Below are 19,478 nucleotides of genomic sequence, written 5' to 3'. Positions count from 1 at the left end.
CAACGACGGCATAGGAACTTACGCGGGACTCCGTTAAGTTCAATTTCGCATAAACAATTGCGATCGCCTGGCGTCCGGGGCAGGGCACATTCCTTTGCCGTCTGGCGTTCAAAAGGTTGAGACATAACTTATAACATGACTATCTGGACAGCGTCGAGCGTTCATTCCGTTCCGTGGTCCTCGACACTTTTTAATATGTGACCGCGACCAGCAAAACGTCCCACTTTGTCGCTTGCCATAAGGACACCTTGTCAGGTTATTCGTATAACAAGCAAATCTCGTCCTTATGGCAAGCGACAAAGTGGGACGTTTTGCCGGCCGCAGTCACATTATAAAACCCATTTATTTTATCAAGTTTACGTTCTCGAAAATGGCTATAATGAGGGCAAGACCAAACAAAATACTGTAAGTGTATTATATAGATATAATTACTAACTCGCCCGACGCAAGACGTCTAGTATATCTGACGCATCCTAGGAAACCTATTCAAACTATATGAATTGATTCTTGTTCGCCCCAGTATAAAACAGCCTGTCCACTGAGATAGGAGATTTGTGGGAATCTACCAATAGCATTGGTTGTAAACACTGATTGTTATTTAGTAAAACGGGACTTAATTAAGCTTAGCTAGCTATTAAGCTTAGAAACAAATACTGGTGAATGTCCAATATGACTAGGAACTCCGGTAGCCGTTTAAGAAGTGTAAAACTTTTACGGTAGATGTCGCTAGGGCCTCCCCACGGCTCATATATGGTGGAAATATTCGCTGTATTGGGTACGGTCTTGGTAGCTCAGATGGCAGGGCACTGGGCTAGCGATCCAGTGGTCGTGGGTTCAGGTCCCACCCAAGACAGTGAATTTTTCCACTTTTAATTTATTTCCAGCGTAGGGAAGGAGAACCAATGCCATTGGTTCATTCCCGCACATCTCTAATCTCTGTCTCAGTGGAAAAGCAGTCTAGAGTCAGACCAAGACAAGCCTGCAACGATTTTGATACCACACGCAGTGCAACTGTAATTTGAAACATCAAACTTCTATTAATATATGACGTCTAAATAACACTTCACTGCGTGTGCTATCAATCGTTGCAGACTTGTCTTGGTCTGACTGTAAGTACGAGCAAGATGCACTGAGTGGTGTGTTATTTAGATCATAATGAGACAATTTAGTCTAGTTTGAGGTAGGCCTTTAATGTAATTCCTAGTATCTATACAGTAAACATGTCGTATTCGTATTCGTATTCGTATTCGCGGGCTGGGTTTCCGCAACTCGACGTCGCAATTCGCGCCTATTTTGCGTGATGGTGGGTTGACGGCACTACTCCTGCCAACCCAACTCTACCAGGAAGCCTAGCAGACCCTTGATGTTGCCGACGACTTCTGGGAGAGACCCCGGGGAACCGAGGTATTGTGCCCGGTATTCTGCCACCCCTGGGCATTCAAGAATGACGTGGGCGGCTGTCTCCTCCTCCTCCATGCACGCTCTGCAGAGGGGGCTATCTGTAACACGTAGGGTTAATAGGTGTTTGTTTAGTGGGGCGTGGCCGGTTATGGCCCCAGTCAAAAGCCGGAGCTGAAACCAAACCGCAAACCGGGGTCGATTGTCGGGAGGGCCTCCTTCGCCTGCCTGCACGTGCCTAGGTTAGACCAGTACTGTTGGTGTTTTACCTTGGTGTTGCGTCTCAGCATGTTCCGGAGCCAGGCATAAGGCAGAGGTATGATTGGCTCCGGTCCTGCCACCCTCAGTTCCGAGCCACCTCTCGCCAATATGTCGGCTGCATCGTTCCCTCGCGAGTTGCTGTGTCCCTTAATCCACTGCAGAGTTACGCTGGTGGTGGTGCTTACCTCTGACAGAGCCTTGTGGCATTCGTAGATTAGCCCTGAGGTCAAAGTATAACTTTGCAGAGCTTGCAGTACTGACCGACTGTCAGAGAGTATGCGGATGGGGTAGTCCTCTACTTTCCTTGAGACGATTGCGTGTGCTGCCATTATGATGCCCATACATTCCGCCTGGAAGACTGTGTTGTGGGCGCCTAGTGGTGTTGAGATATGTATGTTTAGGTCCTCTGAGAATACTCCCGCGCCAGTGCCTGACCTTGTCTTTGATCCATCCGTGAAGATTCTCAGCTCTCTCGGGTTAAGTCCTTCACGAGGTTCTTCGTGTAACTGTATCTTGTATTTCTTGTCGAAGATGTATTGCCTGGGTATCCTGTCAGTCACCGCTTCTATTAGCGGTTCCTTACCTATCGCCTCGTAGAGGATCTCGGTGTGTGGTACCCTGGGTGGTCTCCAGAGATTCGATTTTTTGAGACGTACCGCCGAAGCTAGCGCTTCCTGTTGTATAAAGAGGTGCAGCGGCGGCAGGCCCAGTAAAGCTTCCAGGGCCGCGGTTGGTGTTGTCCTCATGCAGCCCGTAGTCGCCAAACAGGCCAACCTCTGGAGTCGTTGTAGTTTAGCTTCAACTGTGGATAGTTTGGTGCGTGGCCACCAAACTATTGCACCGTAGCTTATTATTGGTCGTATGACTGCCTGGTAAAGCCATAGAGTGATCTTGGGGGTTAGCCCCCAGGTTCTACCCACCATTCTACGACATTGCCAGAATACGACTGTGGCTTTGTCAATTTTGCCGTTTAAGTGATTACTCCAATTCAATTTGCTGTCAAGTATTACCCCTAAATACTTTACCTCTGCAGATAGTTGGAGTTCAGTGTTGAACAGTTTGGGAAGGCAGAAGTTTCCCAAGTTGCGTTTGTTGGTGAACATAACCAGCTCAGTTTTGTTGGGATTGACTGAGAGTTCGTTGTTAATACACCAGCGCTCCACGATGGCTAGTGCAGAGCGGGTAACATCGCATACCGTACCTGAATGATTGCCGCTCGTCAGTATCACTATATCGTCAGCATAGCCGATTGTGTAATAGTGATTGTTGTTTAGTGTGGTGATCAGGTCATTCACCACCAGGTTCCATAGTAGTGGTGATAGGACTCCTCCTTGGAGTAAACATGTCAAATAGATAATAATGTTATTATTTTTATTCAGGCATTTATCTTAAGCGGTTATTTTTGTACTGGACAAAAATGTCTCTTATAATTCTTGTATTTTGCTCTGTTTGCTTTCATTCTCAAAAACTAACATACTTTTTTTGTAACATACTTTTGTATTAGTTTCTGCCTATTAGACAAAATAACGTATCGTATTGCTTTAATATCAATGTAATCAAAAGGTGCGTTTAAGGAAATTCAAATTGACAATGATGTAGTTCGTGTCGTTCACGATGACGCGCAGATTTGTCAAATCTGACCTTTAATAATATGACAATACGAATCAAGGCACGCGTCTTCATGAATGACACGATCTATAAACATATATTGTACATTTCTTACTTTCCATGTTAAAATTACGTTAATTGTACATTGATTAAATGCAAGTGTTTAGTTTCGTATCCACATAAACTGTCATTAGATACTTTAATTTACAACTTTGCCCATACTGAATGATCCGGGCAAAGTTGTAGGAAAGTGAAAGTATTTTTTTGATGTGGTGACTGTATACTTATTAGAAATATTGAATCTAAGAGTATGTATCTGTTAAAGTTTTAATTTAATAAAAGAATACGTGTTTAAACTGTTTTTTTTTTTATTCAATTACAAATTCCTTAACCCTTTGACAACCAGTAGTCCATAGACAACAACGTTTACAGTATAAAAAGAACCTTAATGCATTCTAATATAGTTTACAGTACATATGGCGCTACTTTATCGCACTAGTGCTATAATTAGCACATTACGTAACTATGTCGAAAATTTATGTACTGTAAAACGTACGATATATGTGCGAATAGATAATTCGCAACTCGTGTCGATTTAAAACACTCCCATCGGTCATGTTTTAATTTATCCCCACTTGTTGCAATTTCCTATTTTTCGCACTTGTATCTGTTGCGTGTTATGGCTCCTCTTCACGATGGCCCAGCGCTGACCCAGTGAGATGGCCATGCGATGGCTGACACGCCACTACACGATGGCGACATTCAGTTGCGATCTATTCGTTTTACAAGATGGACGTGGAAGCATTAGCCGCTGCAGCAATTTATTTATACGCCACGTACCAACCGTTTTTAATCTGCACAATAATACAGTAATTAAAAAGAAATGACGTAGAAGATTATGGTGGATGTTATCTATCCATCGCAATAAATAAATAAATAAACTACTTATTATGGGACAGTATTACACAAATTGACTAAGTCCCACGGAAAGCTCAATAAGGCTTGTGTTGTGGGTACTTAGCAACGATATACATATGTATAAATACTTAAATACATAGAAGACATCCATGACTTCGGAACGAATATCCATGCTCATCACACGAATAAATGCCCTTACCAGGATTTGAACCCGGGACCATCGGCTTCATAGGTAGGGTCACTACCCAATAGGCCAGACAGGTTGTCACCTAAGTCAATTTAAATTTGTGCAATAAACTCTACAAACCTTTGAAACCCTACTAAAAATCATTACTTGTCTCTTCCTTAATGTGCCGCTGTGTAGGTATATATTGTGCATATACTTATATAATTTATGTATGCACATATATTTAGATATGTAGGTATCTAATATTAATTTCTTTTATTATTGGTATATTTATTTATTTAAATTATGAATGTATTGTATATTGGGACCGTGCGAAGTGCATGGTGGGGGTAAGTAAAGCGATCCCAGCTCGTAAGGTGGTAAAAATTTGAACTAACTGCGGATAGCGTCTTTAACATTTCGTACAATTATATGGCTCGAAATGAAACATTGATTTACGATTACTCCTGAAATATTCATTTAAATTGTATGGTGTAAGGGACCATTGTAATCTGTATGAAATGCTTAATATAACTAACGTATTTATTTTGATAATTGTTAATAATGTATCCATGTAAATAGGTAGCTTTGCAAATGCCACATATTACGTGATCTTTTTCTAGAAGTTAAGAATGGATATAGTAAGTTATCCTTAAAAGATAGACATTTAACATCGCGGACTTTTTTGTAGACCTATGAATGAGAAACAACCCCACCATACATTGTGTTGTTATAGCTCAAACGGATTAGGCAGCGTTTTCGATTAAAGCTCCTAGCCAGCGTGATTTTTTCCGAAAACATCGTTATATTTAAAACAATTTACACAAAACCTTGTAGGGACACATGTGTACACAGTTGCAGGAATGCTGACTTGGCATTCCACGTGCAAGCCGCGAGGCGCGGGCCCCGGCAGTTGTCCCCCGCCTTTCGACTAGCCCGGTTCTCTCCCAACTATACATAGGTATAGTGTTCGTAGAAGCAATTAAGTTTTAACCTTGATCTTTGTAGTGTAACAGTGAAGTAATAAACTTTTATATTTTCCGTGCTAAGTGACTTTCCCTTCTCACCAATTAGTTAAACCCTTGGAGTCAGATAAATAGACAGTAGATAGAAACCTACAAGTGGTGACCCCGACAAAAACGCGATAGTGACTATAAACGATTTAGTGCGGAAAGTTGTTTTCTGTTTATCGGGGGCAACTCATTTTGCGGGAGTGAACCGGGGCAAGTACACAAAGACATTCTAATATGTCAGACGGTGAAGGCGAGGCGCCCGGCGTCAGGGAGCGCGGCCAGCGCCCCCCCGCCGGCGGACGCGTCGTCTGCAGCGAGAGAGGAACGGACCAACAGGCAGTTGGACCTGGCAGCTGTCACGGTGGCATCAAGGTTGCCAGAGTTCTGGGCGGACCAGCCCAGGCATTGGTTCCTGCAGGTGGAGGCCATCCTAAATCCACAGCACCTCAAGGACCAGGCGAGGTATGACCTAGTGCTGGGGAAGCTGACGAAGAGTGCGATAGGGCAGATCACAGACCTTCTGCTTCAGCCGCCAGCAACAGGGAAGTACGTTGCCCTTAAGGAAAAGCTCTTGGAGATTTATGAGGACTGTGCAAAAGCTCAGCTGCAGAAGCTCCTCAGCGATATGGAGCTGGGCGACCAAAAACCATCACACCTGTTGAGGAAGATGAGGGATCTAGCGAGAGGCAACGTCCCTGACCAGACGCTGTGTATTCTGTGGCAGAATCACCTACCTCAAGCGGCTAGAGCAGCAGTTGCAGTCGCCGACACGCAGAATTTGGACAGTCTGGCCGCCATCGCAGACAAGGTGCTAGAGGCGGTGAGGCCGACTTCCCACGTGGCCGAGGTAAAAACATCGTCCTCGCGAGGAGGAGCAACGCCCATCCCGGACATGACAGCGGTGTTAGCTGCTTTGGAGAAACTCGACGCTAGGATGTGCAGTCTGGAGGGGCAATCAAAGCGGTCGGATCGGTGCCGTTGTCAAACGCGAGGAAGATCCGCATCACGAGGGAACATGCGTCGCCGTTCAGCATCGCGCGGAAGGAGCACCACCAGAAGATCGCCTGAAAGCCCTGACTGGCTATGTTCTTACCACTACAGGTATAGAGAGAAGGCGCAACGATGCGTACCACCTTGCGCTTGGAGAACAGAGCCGTCGGGAAACTAAAAGGAGTACAAGAGGTAGCGGAAACTTGTACAACTCCACCGTCGCACCGCTTGTCAGTGACAGACTCTAACAGTGGTTTTCGTTTTCTAATCGACACGGGTGCCGAGGTCAGTGTAATACCTACCGGTCAAAAACAAGTACTTTATTGGTGAAAGTGTGTGTAGATTATATGCCGCTAATGGTTCAGAAATTAAAACGTATGGTATAAAGACTCTAGATTTAAATTTAGGTTTGCGAAGAGCATATAAATGGTCATTTATCATTGCTAATGTCCGACAACCTATATTGGGTGCAGATTTTTTAATTAATTATGGTCTTATTGTAGATTTGAGATCCAAGAGGTTATTAGACAGTTTAACCTACTTAAGTGTAATCGGATCCATTGAGCATTGTAGTAATCCGTCAATTAGAGTTTTAGATAGAAACCACCCTTTCCATGACTTGCTACGTAATTACCCGGACATTACCAAACCCGTAAATTTCAGAGAACCACCTAGCCATAGCATCAAACATCATATCGAGACCAGAGGACCTCCAATTTTCGCTAGAGCGAGACCACTGCCTCCGGATCGCTACAAAAAGGTAAAGGAAGAATTTAGAATTATGCAGGAGTTGGGTATCTGCAGGACTTCAAAAAGTCCTTGGGCAAGTCCGTTGCATGTCGTTCCAAAAAAGAACGGCGAACTTCGCCCATGTGGAGATTATAGACGGTTAAATCAGGCCACAAAGTCCGACAGATATCCAATCCCGCGCATACAAGATTTTACGTACATTTTGACAGGAAAAAAGATTTTTTCGACAATAGATATCAACAGGGCATACCACTTCATTCCGGTGGCGGATGAAGACATAGAGAAGACAGCCATAATTACGCCTTTCGGTTTGTGGGAGTTCCCAAAAATGTCATTTGGTTTGAAAAATGCAGCGCAGACATTTCAGAGATTCATGGACACCACAGTTTTCCCAAATTTTGATTTTATTTTTGTGTACATTGACGATATTCTCATAGCTAGCGACTCGGAGCAAGAACATGAGGGACACCTTAAAGCTGTGTTCGAGAGGTTGAACCAGTTTGGAATCACCATCAACGTGTCAAAATGCTGTTTTGGTAAGTCGAAACTGGATTTTCTAGGTTTCGAGGTGTCTACAGAGGGCATACGGCCATTGCCAGAGAAAGTGCAAGCAATCACAGACTACCCGAAACCCGAGACGGTACAGGACTTACGCCGTTTTCTAGGTATGGTTAACTTTTATCGGGCTCACTTACCAAACGCAGCATCATACCAAGCAGAGCTCAACAAGTATCTGCATAACAGCAAGAAGCGGGACAAAACCAAGATCGCATGGACAGCAGAGTCGACTGAGGCGTTTGAGAAATGTAAGCAAAGCTTAAAAAACGCGGCTACATTGTCTCACCCTCACGTTGATGCTCCCATGGCGCTGATGTCAGATGCATCAGACCGAGCAGTTGGTGCAGTTCTACAGATACAGGTAGGAGACTCATGGAAACCTTTAGGATATTTCTCTAAAAAACTGACGGACGCACAGCAGAAGTACAGTACTTACGACAGAGAGCTGTTAGGATTTTTTCTCGGAGTTCGTTATTTTAGAAAAATGTTTGAAGGGCAACCTTTAATCATTTTTACAGATCACAAACCTCTCATTTATGCATTCAAAAACGGAGATAACAACAAGGAAACGCCTCGTAGGGCAAGGCAGTTGTTATTTATTAGCGAATTTACAACAGATATTCGATATGTAGAGGGTAAGAATAATATTCCGGCAGATTGTTTATCGCGAATAGAAACGGTTTCCTGTCCCACGATTCTCGACTACGGTGCAGTTGCTGACGCACAGCAACGTGACAACTTCATTTCCAACGAAGCGCTCGGCGAAAACAACAGCTCACATTTCAGAAAGGTATTTTTGCCCACTCGCGATAAGGCAATCTATTGCGAAACTTCAACTAGCAATATTAGACCTTATTTGCCTACTGACTTTAGGAAAGTAGCATTCGAGTCAGTACACAACCTTAGCCATCCAGGAATAAGGACTACAAGGAAAATGATCACTAGTAGGTTCTTCTGGCCAGGTATGAATCGTGATATAGGAATTTGGGCGAAATGCACATGCACATGTAACAAGGCACACCTTGTCAGAGTTTAATGAGTATCCACCCGTCGATAGGTTCGAACACATTAACGTGGATATAGTAGGACCTTTACCCACTACGGAGGAGGGGTATAGGTGTCTACGACAACAAGTGACCGCGCGGGGCGCGGGCGCGCGGGGTACGGACCCCACCACACTCCATTAGCTCCAGCGGCCGCCACAACGCCGCACGCGTCTTACATACCTATTACTCGCGAATACCAATTTTGTATCAGTTTCGGATATTAAATCCATATTAAGTATACATCAAGATCTTTTACTTGCACCATAATCGCCTGCAAGTTTTTGGCGACCGTGACAGGACGAGTTACCTCAACAGACCTGCGCGTACGCGACTTAGCAACAAGGAAGGCAGAACGTTCGAGAAGCGCGAACAAAGAAACTGCAGCGCGTAACCTTTGGACTGCATGCCACGCGTGTTTCCACGGCGATCTACTTCCAGGGGAGTGCCCAATTCTTATACTTTACCTCTTTACCTTACCTAGTTTTGATTTTTGTGCTTAGTGTACTTTATTCTAAAAGAAAATAAAATCGTCATTTATTAATTTCTTAAAATTCCGGTAATCATCTTTCTTATCTTTTGTGCATTCTTCGCCTATGTTGCTACGCGCCTTTACATAATACAACATTAAAAATTACTCGGAAAAGTAAAACATTTTAAGCCTAAAAGCAATTTATCCGTTGGCCTGCTGGAGCTAATCAACCTTAATCTATAAGTCATAAAGTGCTAATTGCATCGCATCTTGAGTTTGCACTGCTTAAAAATAAAATTTATCTTAAGTTGTTTACGTAAAAATAATAAGTGCTTGTGCACCGAACACGCCTTTGTTCACGCTTTCTTTATACAAAGCATTCCTTAATCATTATTTCGCTTAGCTATTTCATAAAGGCAATTCCTTTAAGTAACTCTAAATTAGTAAAATTAATTTGTTACAATTTTATAATTATTTTCTCACATTATTAAACATAGTGTTTATTCCTCAAAGGTCCAAACAATTAGATACCTTATATATTTGCATTATAGCTCATTTCGATTCGGGCCGACATTTCCAGGATAAATCCTTCGGACTGACTGCGCTCGCGTCGGCTGTGCCTAGCAACTCTCTGCAGTGCCGACCTACTTCGCGTCAGCTGTTCGAGCGAGACTTGACCTACTTTCGCGCGGCGTCCCCGCGCACCTGGAACTCCTGCCTGGTTTGATGCACAGTTTTCTTGTCTTGTTTATTGATTGCCCTTCACTAGATCTCGTTTATTACCGTTTTTGTTGGGTCATTATTTATCCATTTCAACTTCAGTGTCTCGCGTAAGAAATAAATTAATATAAATTTACATAATGTCTCCAACCGGAACCCCTCAAGGCGGTGTAGATATTGAAAATGAATTAAAGCTTAAAGATTTAATTAAACAACGCGGTTCAATTAGAGGTAGATTGACACATTTTGAACAATTTATTGAAGAGTTGAAAGGGATAAAAACTGACCAAATTTCCGAAGCGCAATTTAATGAATTGAATTTGCGAAGCGTAAAAATTGAAGCATTATTCTGTGATTTTGAAAATTGTCAAAGTCAAATAGAACTATTTCATCCTAACGTGGATGAACAAATTCAAGAAAGAGAGAAAACTGAAAGCCGGTTTTACAGTGGTATTGCCTGTGCTCAAACATTATTAAAATTACGACCCATAAATAATGAGGATAAGCAAAGTTCGCACAGTAGTTGCTCGCGTCAGGATAATGTAAACGTAAAGTTACCAGTTATCAAATTACCGATATTTGATGGTAATTATTTTTTATGGCTGGAATTCCGCGATACGTTCGAGTCATTAATAAATAATAATGAAACTATCCCTGACATAAACAAATTCCATTATTTACGATCGTCCTTAGAAGGGAGCGCGGCACTTGTAATCAAGTCCATTGAATTTTCGTCACAAAATTACAAGGTTGCATGGGATTTGTTATGTCAGAGGTATAATAATAAGAAAATTCTTATTAATAACCACCTGAAGGCTCTCTTTAAAATAGAACCCTTAACCAGAGAATCTCATAAATCTTTAAGATACTTAATTGACCTTGTGACAAAAAACTTGAGGGCACTGACTACTAGGGAATGCTAACCGGTTAACCGGTTAACCGGTTACCCGGTAATTTGACCAATATTACAGTCGGTAAAATACCGGTAATATCCAGCCGTAACCGGGAATTTACCGAACGTTGTATAGGCAAATAAAAATGTAAAAACCTGTTGAATTAGCCCATCTATGTCTTCGTACTTACAAAAAAAAACAATTACTACGGTTTACGATTACGAAGAGACACTTAAAATACTTACTTTTCTGCATCTTATGATTTCGTCGGAGTAGGAACTATTTAGGAAGCAATGTTTTTGAGTGGTCGCTAATCCCTCGCCCTTTCCCTTCTCGCCACCCCTACCCGACCCGCCTTACTATGTTCAGTGTCCTTTGTTTTAGTCTGTAGTGTCCGACAAGTGTAGAATGCGAAAGAACATTTTCTACCGCTGGTTACTTGTGTTCAAGATATCGTTCACGAATGTCTAAGCAACATTCTAATTAATCGCCTAGATATTAAACAAACGCAATTATTTTATATATGTATAATTAACAGAATGATCTGATGATGACATGTTCCTGATTCCAACTCCTATCTTAAGAGCCCGGTAACGATTTTAGAGCAAACATTTTAAATTGATAGATTTAGTCGTTGGAATTGTACACCGTCCGTGCGTCCCCGGTAATAGGTAACGAGAAGGGATAGTTTTTAAAAATTCATATAAATTATGGTAGTAAATTATACAAAATGATGTATAAGAACAGTTTCAGCAAATGTTGTAGATTGTTTAAGTATCAAAATTACGTTGAAATTAAGTCAATTTTCAGAGAAATTGTCACTTGTTTTGAAGTTATTTCTGGAGAAAATTGATTTCGTCTAACTTTCATTTACACTACTTCAAATTTATAGTAACAAAAATGTAGTTTATTAAAGTTGAAGTACAGGATATGTGTAATACAAAATTACCATTTTTAGCAGTCCAAACTTAACGAAATTTACAAATAAGATCGACAAAATCACTGCTTTTCGCGCGTTTACCTAAACGTTCATCAGAAAAAAAAAACATTACTAATTACGTGAGTCTGTTTAAAAAAATATATTTATTATAATGAAAGATAACAAGACGTGCTAAAAGAAACCAATACTTGTCATTTTTAATAGTTAACAAAAGGTGTACAATTTCATGCGCTTAATCTATCAATTTGACATTTTTGCGACTAAAATCGATAACGGCCTCTTAAAGTGCAATTTTAAAGTAAATTCTTGCTGTTAAATTTTTTTTTCTTATATTTACTAGATTTTAATGAATGTTGATTACGGTTTCAGTTACTTTAATAACAATATTATATTGATAGATGTGTAAATGCAAACTTGTATGACATTTAAATGACGACTGTCACTCTTTAGTTATAATTTTTGTTACCCTTTGATTACTGCGATTTTTAAAGAATTAAAAAAGTTTGATGTTGCTTATTTAATGTACAAGTTCATTTCGCTTTGAAATGATACATGTTTGATTTTTTATTTAATATGATTAGTAAATATATCTTGTTTAATGTTTATGGTTTATTTTCATTATTTTGTTTTCTCGATGTTTCTATAACGTGCTGTTGATTACTTTTAAAGGTTACTGACGAAAATAATGCAAAATCAATGTTTTTTATTTCATAAACGTATAACCGGTAATTTACCGGTTAACCGGTTAGTGGGACCTTGCATCGGTAAATTACCGGTAATGAAAAACGCCCGGTTATTGCATTCCCTAATTTTAATTTATTTAGAAAACAAACAGCCTTTTACAAATATGTCTAAAGTAAATGAACTAAAAATAGGCCTAAAGTTTCCTACATTACTAAGAAAACTATTACATGGAAATGTAAATTACGCAATTATAAATTACCGGTTTAGTTGTGTGCTACATGCAAGTAAGTTAAGAAAACATACAAAAGTATGAAAAATATGACTGGAACCAAATTGATCAATTTCTAGAAAACAAAATTTGCCGAACTTTGTTCTTGAACACGGACAAACTATGAACAAAAATATCTATATCGTTAAGAGATTCATTATACAAATAACAAGTGCGCCTAAAGAAAGAGTTTTTAGCATACTGTGTGCCACAGGAGGAAATAGAAAATGTGGGTTTAGAACGTGAGGTGAGAAAATATGGTTACAATTTGCTTAAGTTTTGGAGGGGGGAAATGGCGAGAACGAAACCTCGATTTCAAAGATTTTTACGCTGGATTTTTCGCATAAGCTGCAGTTGTCCTTATCGCTCTCATTTTAGGAGCCTCGTCAGTGCGAAGGAGATATATAACTAAAATTATTAAATCTGGTATTTCCTCATAAAAAGTAATATTTACTTTGAACGCCACGGCTATAGTGTGCGGTGGTCATCGTGAACTTTCTCGGAATGGACGAAAGTTAATATGGGCTGTGGGCGCTGTGGCCGCGTGCGTCAACGTTGACGACCGGTTTGGCCTAGTGGGTAGTGACCCTGCCTACGAAGCTGATGGTTCCGGGTTCAAATCCTGGTAAGGGCATTTGTTCGTGTAATGAGCATGGATATTTGTTCCTGAGTCATGGGTGTTTTCTATGTATTTAAGTATTTATAAATATTGATATATATCGTTGTCTAAGTACCCTCAACACAAGCCTTAATGTGCTTACTGTGGGACTTAGTCAATTTGTGTAATAATGTCCTATAATAAGCGGTGATGTCCGAGTGGATATGACGGCCGACTTTCAATCCAGAGGTCGCGGGTTCAAATCCTGGCTCGTACCAATGAGTTTTTCGGAACTTATGTACGAAATGTCATTTGATATTTACCACTAGCTTTTCGGTGAAGGAAAACATCGTGAGGAAACCTGCATACATCTGCGAAGAAATTCAAAGGTGTATGTGAAGTCCCCAATCCGCATAGTCTAGCGTGGGGACTATAGCCTGAGCCCTCTCGCGTATGAGAGGAGGCCTGTGCCCAGCAATGGAAAGTATATAGGCTGGATTATTATTATTAATGTAGTGAAAGAAGATGTATCATGAAGCTTCGTGTATGTCTTCTGCAGCTCCATTGCTCGATTGAGGCAGTATTTACCTCTGACGTTTCGAGGACGGCATTGTCCCCGTGGCCTCGGAGAATACTAGCTAAAGTTGACACCAATGTTTTAGCCGCGCGAGTTTTTCGTGCTACCCGCACCCGTTTTGCGCACTAGGGATGTTAATCACTCGACACACAACACTCACGATATTTGTTTTCGCTGATACATTTACTAATGACTGGATTACAATTGAATGAGATCCTAAAACCATCTTTCCGATTGAAATTGATTTGTTTTTTTAATTTCAATGGCTTCACTACGATCCGTAGAAATGATTTTAGGGTTATGCAGCTCAATCCAGTGATTTGTTTGACTAGTAAATGCTCGGCAACCACAGACTTGTCCTCGAAACGTCGGAGGTATATTAAAAACTTAACTTTACGCTATTAATATTTTGTCCAAAAGAGAGGTATGGGCAATGTGAATGTCATCTCGCCTTGTGTGGTAGGGCACAGCACAGCGGATGTCATTCCAGATCTAGAGCAGAGCCCAACTGGGGAAGTACCTCCAACTTACAGAAAACCGCAGCCAAATAACACTAGACCCTACTCATAGTGTTGTGTTACTTGTGTTCCTGCCGGTGAGTAAGGTTGCCAGAGCTCAACGAGGGGGGTGGGGTTAGGGTCGGCAACGCGCATGTAACTCCTCTGGAGTTGCAGGCGTACATAGGCTACGGAGACTGCTTACTATCAGGCAGGCCGTATGCTTGTTTGCCACCGACGTAGTATAAAAAAAAAATTAAGTCCCGTTTTAGTCAGTTTTTTTTTGTTAACCTTTTGACCGAGGATAATCAGACTTCGTGCGTTCCCATATGGCTCACGATGACACGCCGCGTTCGATAGATGTGGCATTCAAAGGGTTAAAGATTATTGTGTATGTTAAAGGTTACGCTTGTATTTTTTTTTAAATACAGGAAACCGAAAGTTGCTCCGGTCAAAGAGAAGAAAACGTTACCGAAGCGTGCGGCGAAGGCAGCCCCTGCGCCCCCTGCCCAGGAAGAGGTGGCCACCAACACGAGACTTCTCAGGAAGTAAGTATGATAAGATCTCTGCTTGGCCTTACGGTTGACTGGTAGAGTACAGAATGCCTTTTGTACTGTAAGGTTTTCTTTTGTGCAATAAAGGTTAAATAAGTAAATTAATAAGCATATTCTGGGGATTACGGTAAATCCCGGGTTTATTTATCCCCTTCATATGATACAGGTATATACTTATAGAACCTATTTTTCCAGCTCCCGCGACCCTCCGCCGCCAAACCCGGACGTGTACGAGTTCGACGAACTAGAAGGCTCTCGGCCTCCCTCGGGCCTCCGCCGCCGCAACCAGCCCACCCCCGGCCCCCCCGCGCAGAGCCCCGAAAGCATACAATACATGGACATATGCCCTACAAGCTCTCAACTAGCCAAAATTAATACCAAACAAAAAGAAGTTGGGAACGTACTTAGTGTCAGCTTGGTACCTGAGGACGATATATATAAGAAGCGGAAGAATTTGATAGATAATCTGACGAATAGTCCAGCGCTGTTAAACAAGATTTTCAACTCCTTACCGACAGAACTTCAGAACGAGCTTGGGAGCTTGGCCACGGAGGGGACTGGGCGGGAGGAGGCTTATTTGGACGAAAAGGCGGGGACGGTCTTAGAGGCACCCACGTACTATCCTACGGTTGAGGAGTTTGAGGTAATATATTAGTGTTTATTGTATCCACTGCTGACAGAACTTCTCAATGAGCTGGGGTGCTTGGCCACGGAGGGGACTGGGCGGGAGGAGGCTTATTTGGACGAAAAGGCGGGGACGGTCTTAGAGGCACCCACGTACTATCCTACGGCTGAGGAGTTTCAGGTAATGTATATTTTATTGTATCCACTGCTGAACAGAACTTCTCAATGAACTGGGGAGCTTGGCCACGGAGGGGACTGGGAGAGAAGAGGCTTCTTTAGAGGAAAAAGCAGGGGCGGTGCTTGAAGCAACCGCGTACTATCCTACGGCTGAGGAGTTTGAGGTAATGTATTAGTGTTTATTGTATCCACTGCTGAACAGAACTTCTTAATGAGCTGAGGAGCTTGGTCACTGAAGGGACTGGGAGAAAAGAGGCGTATTTGGGGAAGGCAGAGACGGTCTTAGCGGGATCTACGTATTTTCCTAAGGCTGAGAATTTAAATCTGTTTTAGAAATGCAACGGATACCGGATATGCGGCCGCTGGATCCGCCGAATATTCGGTATCCGGAAGCCGGATATCCGGCTAAAAGTTTGGTCAAAAATTAATTAAATTAGATAGCGCGCTTGCTCAAAGTTCGATGCAGGTTGCAACTTATTTATAGTTATAGGCAGCCGTTTATAAATAAGTAAACTAAATTCACATACTGCGAGAATTGAATAGCGCAAATTACAATTTTCTTCGTAAGTGTTTTGCGCGCTGCGGCGCCTGCGGGGCAGCCGCAACAGTCTCCTGGCAATTATAGCTGACAGGCTTGACAGTCAGCTTCTTGTGCACTGGACCAGGGTACACTCACTGGTAGCTACATACACATGGCTCACATGAGTGTATGTAGTTATTACTAGTATATGTGACTGGCTCCAGTTTAAACCCTAAAATATTGTAAGTTTAAACCCTAAAATATTGTAAGTTTAATTTATTTCAATAATAATTTAATATAATTTTTAGAGTAAGTCGTACTAACACTGTATGGACCAAGGTCTGAAATAAATGATTTTTATTTTATTTTATTTTATTGATTTAATATTTTCATAGCGAGTGCAGATTTATTAACTTTGTTTCGTTATTTATAAGATTTAGTAGTGTTTAGTGCATATTGTATTCATAAATATCGTGCTAAATTACTATCCGGAATCCGGCCGGATACTAAGCACTATCCGGAATCCGGCCGGATACTACGCACTATCCGGAAACCGGCCGTATTGTAAAAAATTGCCCGGATACCGAATAGTAATTGGATATTCGTTGCATCTCTAATCTGTTTATATTCGTTTCTTAACTTTATATTACATTTTCACAAGCTTAGTTAAAATTGAGTTTAAGTAACGCAACTTTTACCCTAGTCTTACATTATAATCATGTTGTTGTTGTCCTAAAGCACCCCAGAGGTGTAAAGGGCCTTCACAAGCTCGCGCCACGCCTTCCTATCTTCAGCTCGTCTTCTGGCCTCGCTCCAGCTCAACCCGACCGCTCGTAACTCTCTTAGGACGGACCGTTGCCAAGAGTGTACAGGACGCCCCGAGCCTCGGCTTCCGTCCGGTTTCCACGCGATAGCTATGGTAGCATTATTCGTTTCCCCTCTTCGAATAAATCATGTTAGATCGGTTAAAATAAATATTAGGGGCAGAGAAACACTTGTAGAGGATCGTCATACTTTTTCTATTGCGTCTTGCAAAATAAACTAAGTTTTTATCTCCACTTAACAATGTTTATTATCATGAAATTATGTGTATATGATTATTAACTTATTATTTACAGGATCCGATAAAATACTACGACAAAATCGCCCCCGAGGCCTCAAAATACGGCCTCTGCAAAATAGTTCCCCCTGAAAACTTCAAACCAACATGCACGATGAGCGACACGATCCGCTTCGCGGTCATATACCAGTACATCTCCAAGATGTTCAGCCGCTGGGGCCCCGTGTCCAGGGAGCTGGCTGCCATCAAGGCGCACCTGCGGACCCAGAGCGTCGTGTTCGCGCGGTCTCCCCTCGTGAGTACACCCTCTACCCGCAGGCGACATGATCCAACTCGAAGGCAACTCCTCTGGAGTTGCAGGCGTACATAGGCTGCGGAGACTGCTTCCCATCAGGCGGGCCGTATGCTTGTTTGCCACCGACGTAGTATAAAAGAGTACACCCTCTACCCGCAGGCGACATGACCCAAGTATCTCCTAGGAATAGTTCCCCCGGACGACTTCAGACATGAGCGACACGGTCATATACCAGTACATCTCCAAGATGTACAGCCGCTGGGCCCCCTTGCCCTGGAGACCCAGAGCGTCGTTGGTAAATAAAAATAAATAAGCTTTTGGCAAAATTTCATTTTTGGTACAAGCTTTTATCGCTGACTGTACTTTTTTTTCCACAGGCAACTAATACAATAGACAATTCTAAGAACCCCAAACACACTTAGGTTGCGTTGTTTTATCACAAAGTTCTTAAGGCCACCTCTTGTGTGCCAAAAGTATGCTACATTGGGTTCGGTTCCGGGCGCGTATGAAGGTATGCTCGTGTATCTTAGCTGTATACTTTTGGTTTGTTTACCTATATGATTCTAGTATTATTCTAGTATTATTTTTGTTTTTGACTCCTAGGAAAAGCATTGTATGCAACGTTGTATAAATAGTGCAAAAAATGCTCGTGGCGTATTCCTTTACAATGTTCGCCTACGCCTTCGGCTCCGGCTCGCATTGTAACTCACGCCACTCGCCTTTTTTGACCCTTCTTATACAACTGTTGCATAAAATACTATTTCGAGCAAGTGTGATTAAAAACCTGTTACTGTTTTAGTTGGACGGCAGCGAAGTGAACCTCCCCAGGCTATACCACGCCGTGGAACGCAACGGCGGTCTCAGCAACGTCATACAACGCAAGCGGTGGGGCCGCGTCGCCGACGAGATGAAGCTGACCAAGTTGCAGCACCCGGAGCGCAAGCTGGACCCCATATACATGCGATATCTGCTGCCCTACGCCACGTTGTCCGATCGTAAGTTATTAAGATAATCAATCATTTATTTCATATAATGCAAAATGTGAACCTTGAATGTATGAGAACAGTAGTTGTTTTACCAGGGGGTTGTGTTTAACCGCTCGTGCTAATATTGATACCCGAGTAAGGGGAACATTTCAAAATCGAATCTAGAGCGTTGTGAGGGTTTCAAGGCACGTTTGTTAAACAAACTTTGCTTTACCACCACACCAACGCAAGGAAAATACTACTCGTAACTGTAAACCATCATACGAAATCAATCCAAAGTGAACGTCATTAAATATTTATCATTTAAATTTATCATTTAAAAGTCAATTCTACCAGCCAACATAAGAAAACAACCGCAAATTTTAAATTAAATTACTTTGCAACACATGTGGATAGAATCCAACTTTCTTATCCGTTTTTGAATAATTAAGAGAGCTTTTACGATCTATTGTGGTGAAAATAATCTTTAAACCGAGCCCAAACTACTGTTTCATTAGCAAGTAGCAATTTTTAAGCTCTTTTTCCATTCACAGAGGAACGCCAAAGTATAATGGCGGAAGTGGAAAAATGCTGGACCACCAAGTACCAGAAGATGCTAGAACGGGCCCGCAATCCCTTCCAGCGTCAGAACCGGATGCTGGGCACCGAGTGCGAGTCGGAATCTGACGACGAAGGAGAGGATGGAAACACAGCTGGTGCGCTCCAAGAGGCAGAGGACTGCATAGTGCAGGGGCGCACAATGAACCTCGTCACATTCAAAAAAGTAAGTCTGAATCTGTCGACGAAGTGGAAGATGGCTACACAGCTGGTGCGCTACATGAGGCTGAGGACTGCATAGTGCAGGGGCGCACAATGAACCTAGTCACATTCAAAAAAGTAAGTCAGAATCTGTCGACGAAGTGGAAGAT

The 19,478-nt window shown here is 42.1% G+C and overlaps 1 protein-coding gene and 1 non-coding gene across 3 annotated transcripts; both read left to right on the top strand.

Moving 5' to 3' along the window:
• Positions 1 to 780: 780 nt before the first annotated feature.
• Trnaa-agc (transfer RNA alanine (anticodon AGC)) lies at positions 781 to 853 on the top strand. The gene has a single exon. It is a non-coding gene; the product is annotated as a tRNA-Ala (tRNA).
• Positions 854 to 14,454: 13,601 nt separating this feature from the next.
• Positions 14,455 to 19,439, top strand: LOC133534381 (protein Jumonji-like). 2 transcript variants are annotated; one of them, XM_061873473.1, is made up of 5 exons: positions 14,455 to 14,902; positions 15,104 to 15,713; positions 17,348 to 17,584; positions 18,384 to 18,579; positions 19,104 to 19,439. In XM_061873473.1, the coding sequence occupies exons 3-5, from the start codon at positions 17,444 to 17,446 to the stop codon at positions 19,406 to 19,408; spliced, it is 642 nt and encodes a 213-aa protein (XP_061729457.1). In that variant the 5' UTR covers positions 14,455 to 14,902; positions 15,104 to 15,713; positions 17,348 to 17,443; the 3' UTR covers positions 19,409 to 19,439. The 2 variants fall into 2 exon arrangements, with proteins under 2 accessions (XP_061729457.1, XP_061729456.1); XM_061873472.1 differs by having other exon boundaries at positions 15,104 to 17,584.
• Positions 19,440 to 19,478: the final 39 nt, after the last annotated feature.

The sequence above is a fragment of the Cydia pomonella genome, unplaced genomic scaffold, assembly GCF_033807575.1.
Source record: "Cydia pomonella isolate Wapato2018A unplaced genomic scaffold, ilCydPomo1 PGA_scaffold_91, whole genome shotgun sequence".
Taxonomy (NCBI): Eukaryota; Metazoa; Arthropoda; class Insecta; order Lepidoptera; family Tortricidae; genus Cydia; species Cydia pomonella.
This window is presented reverse-complemented; position numbering and strand designations above follow the sequence as displayed.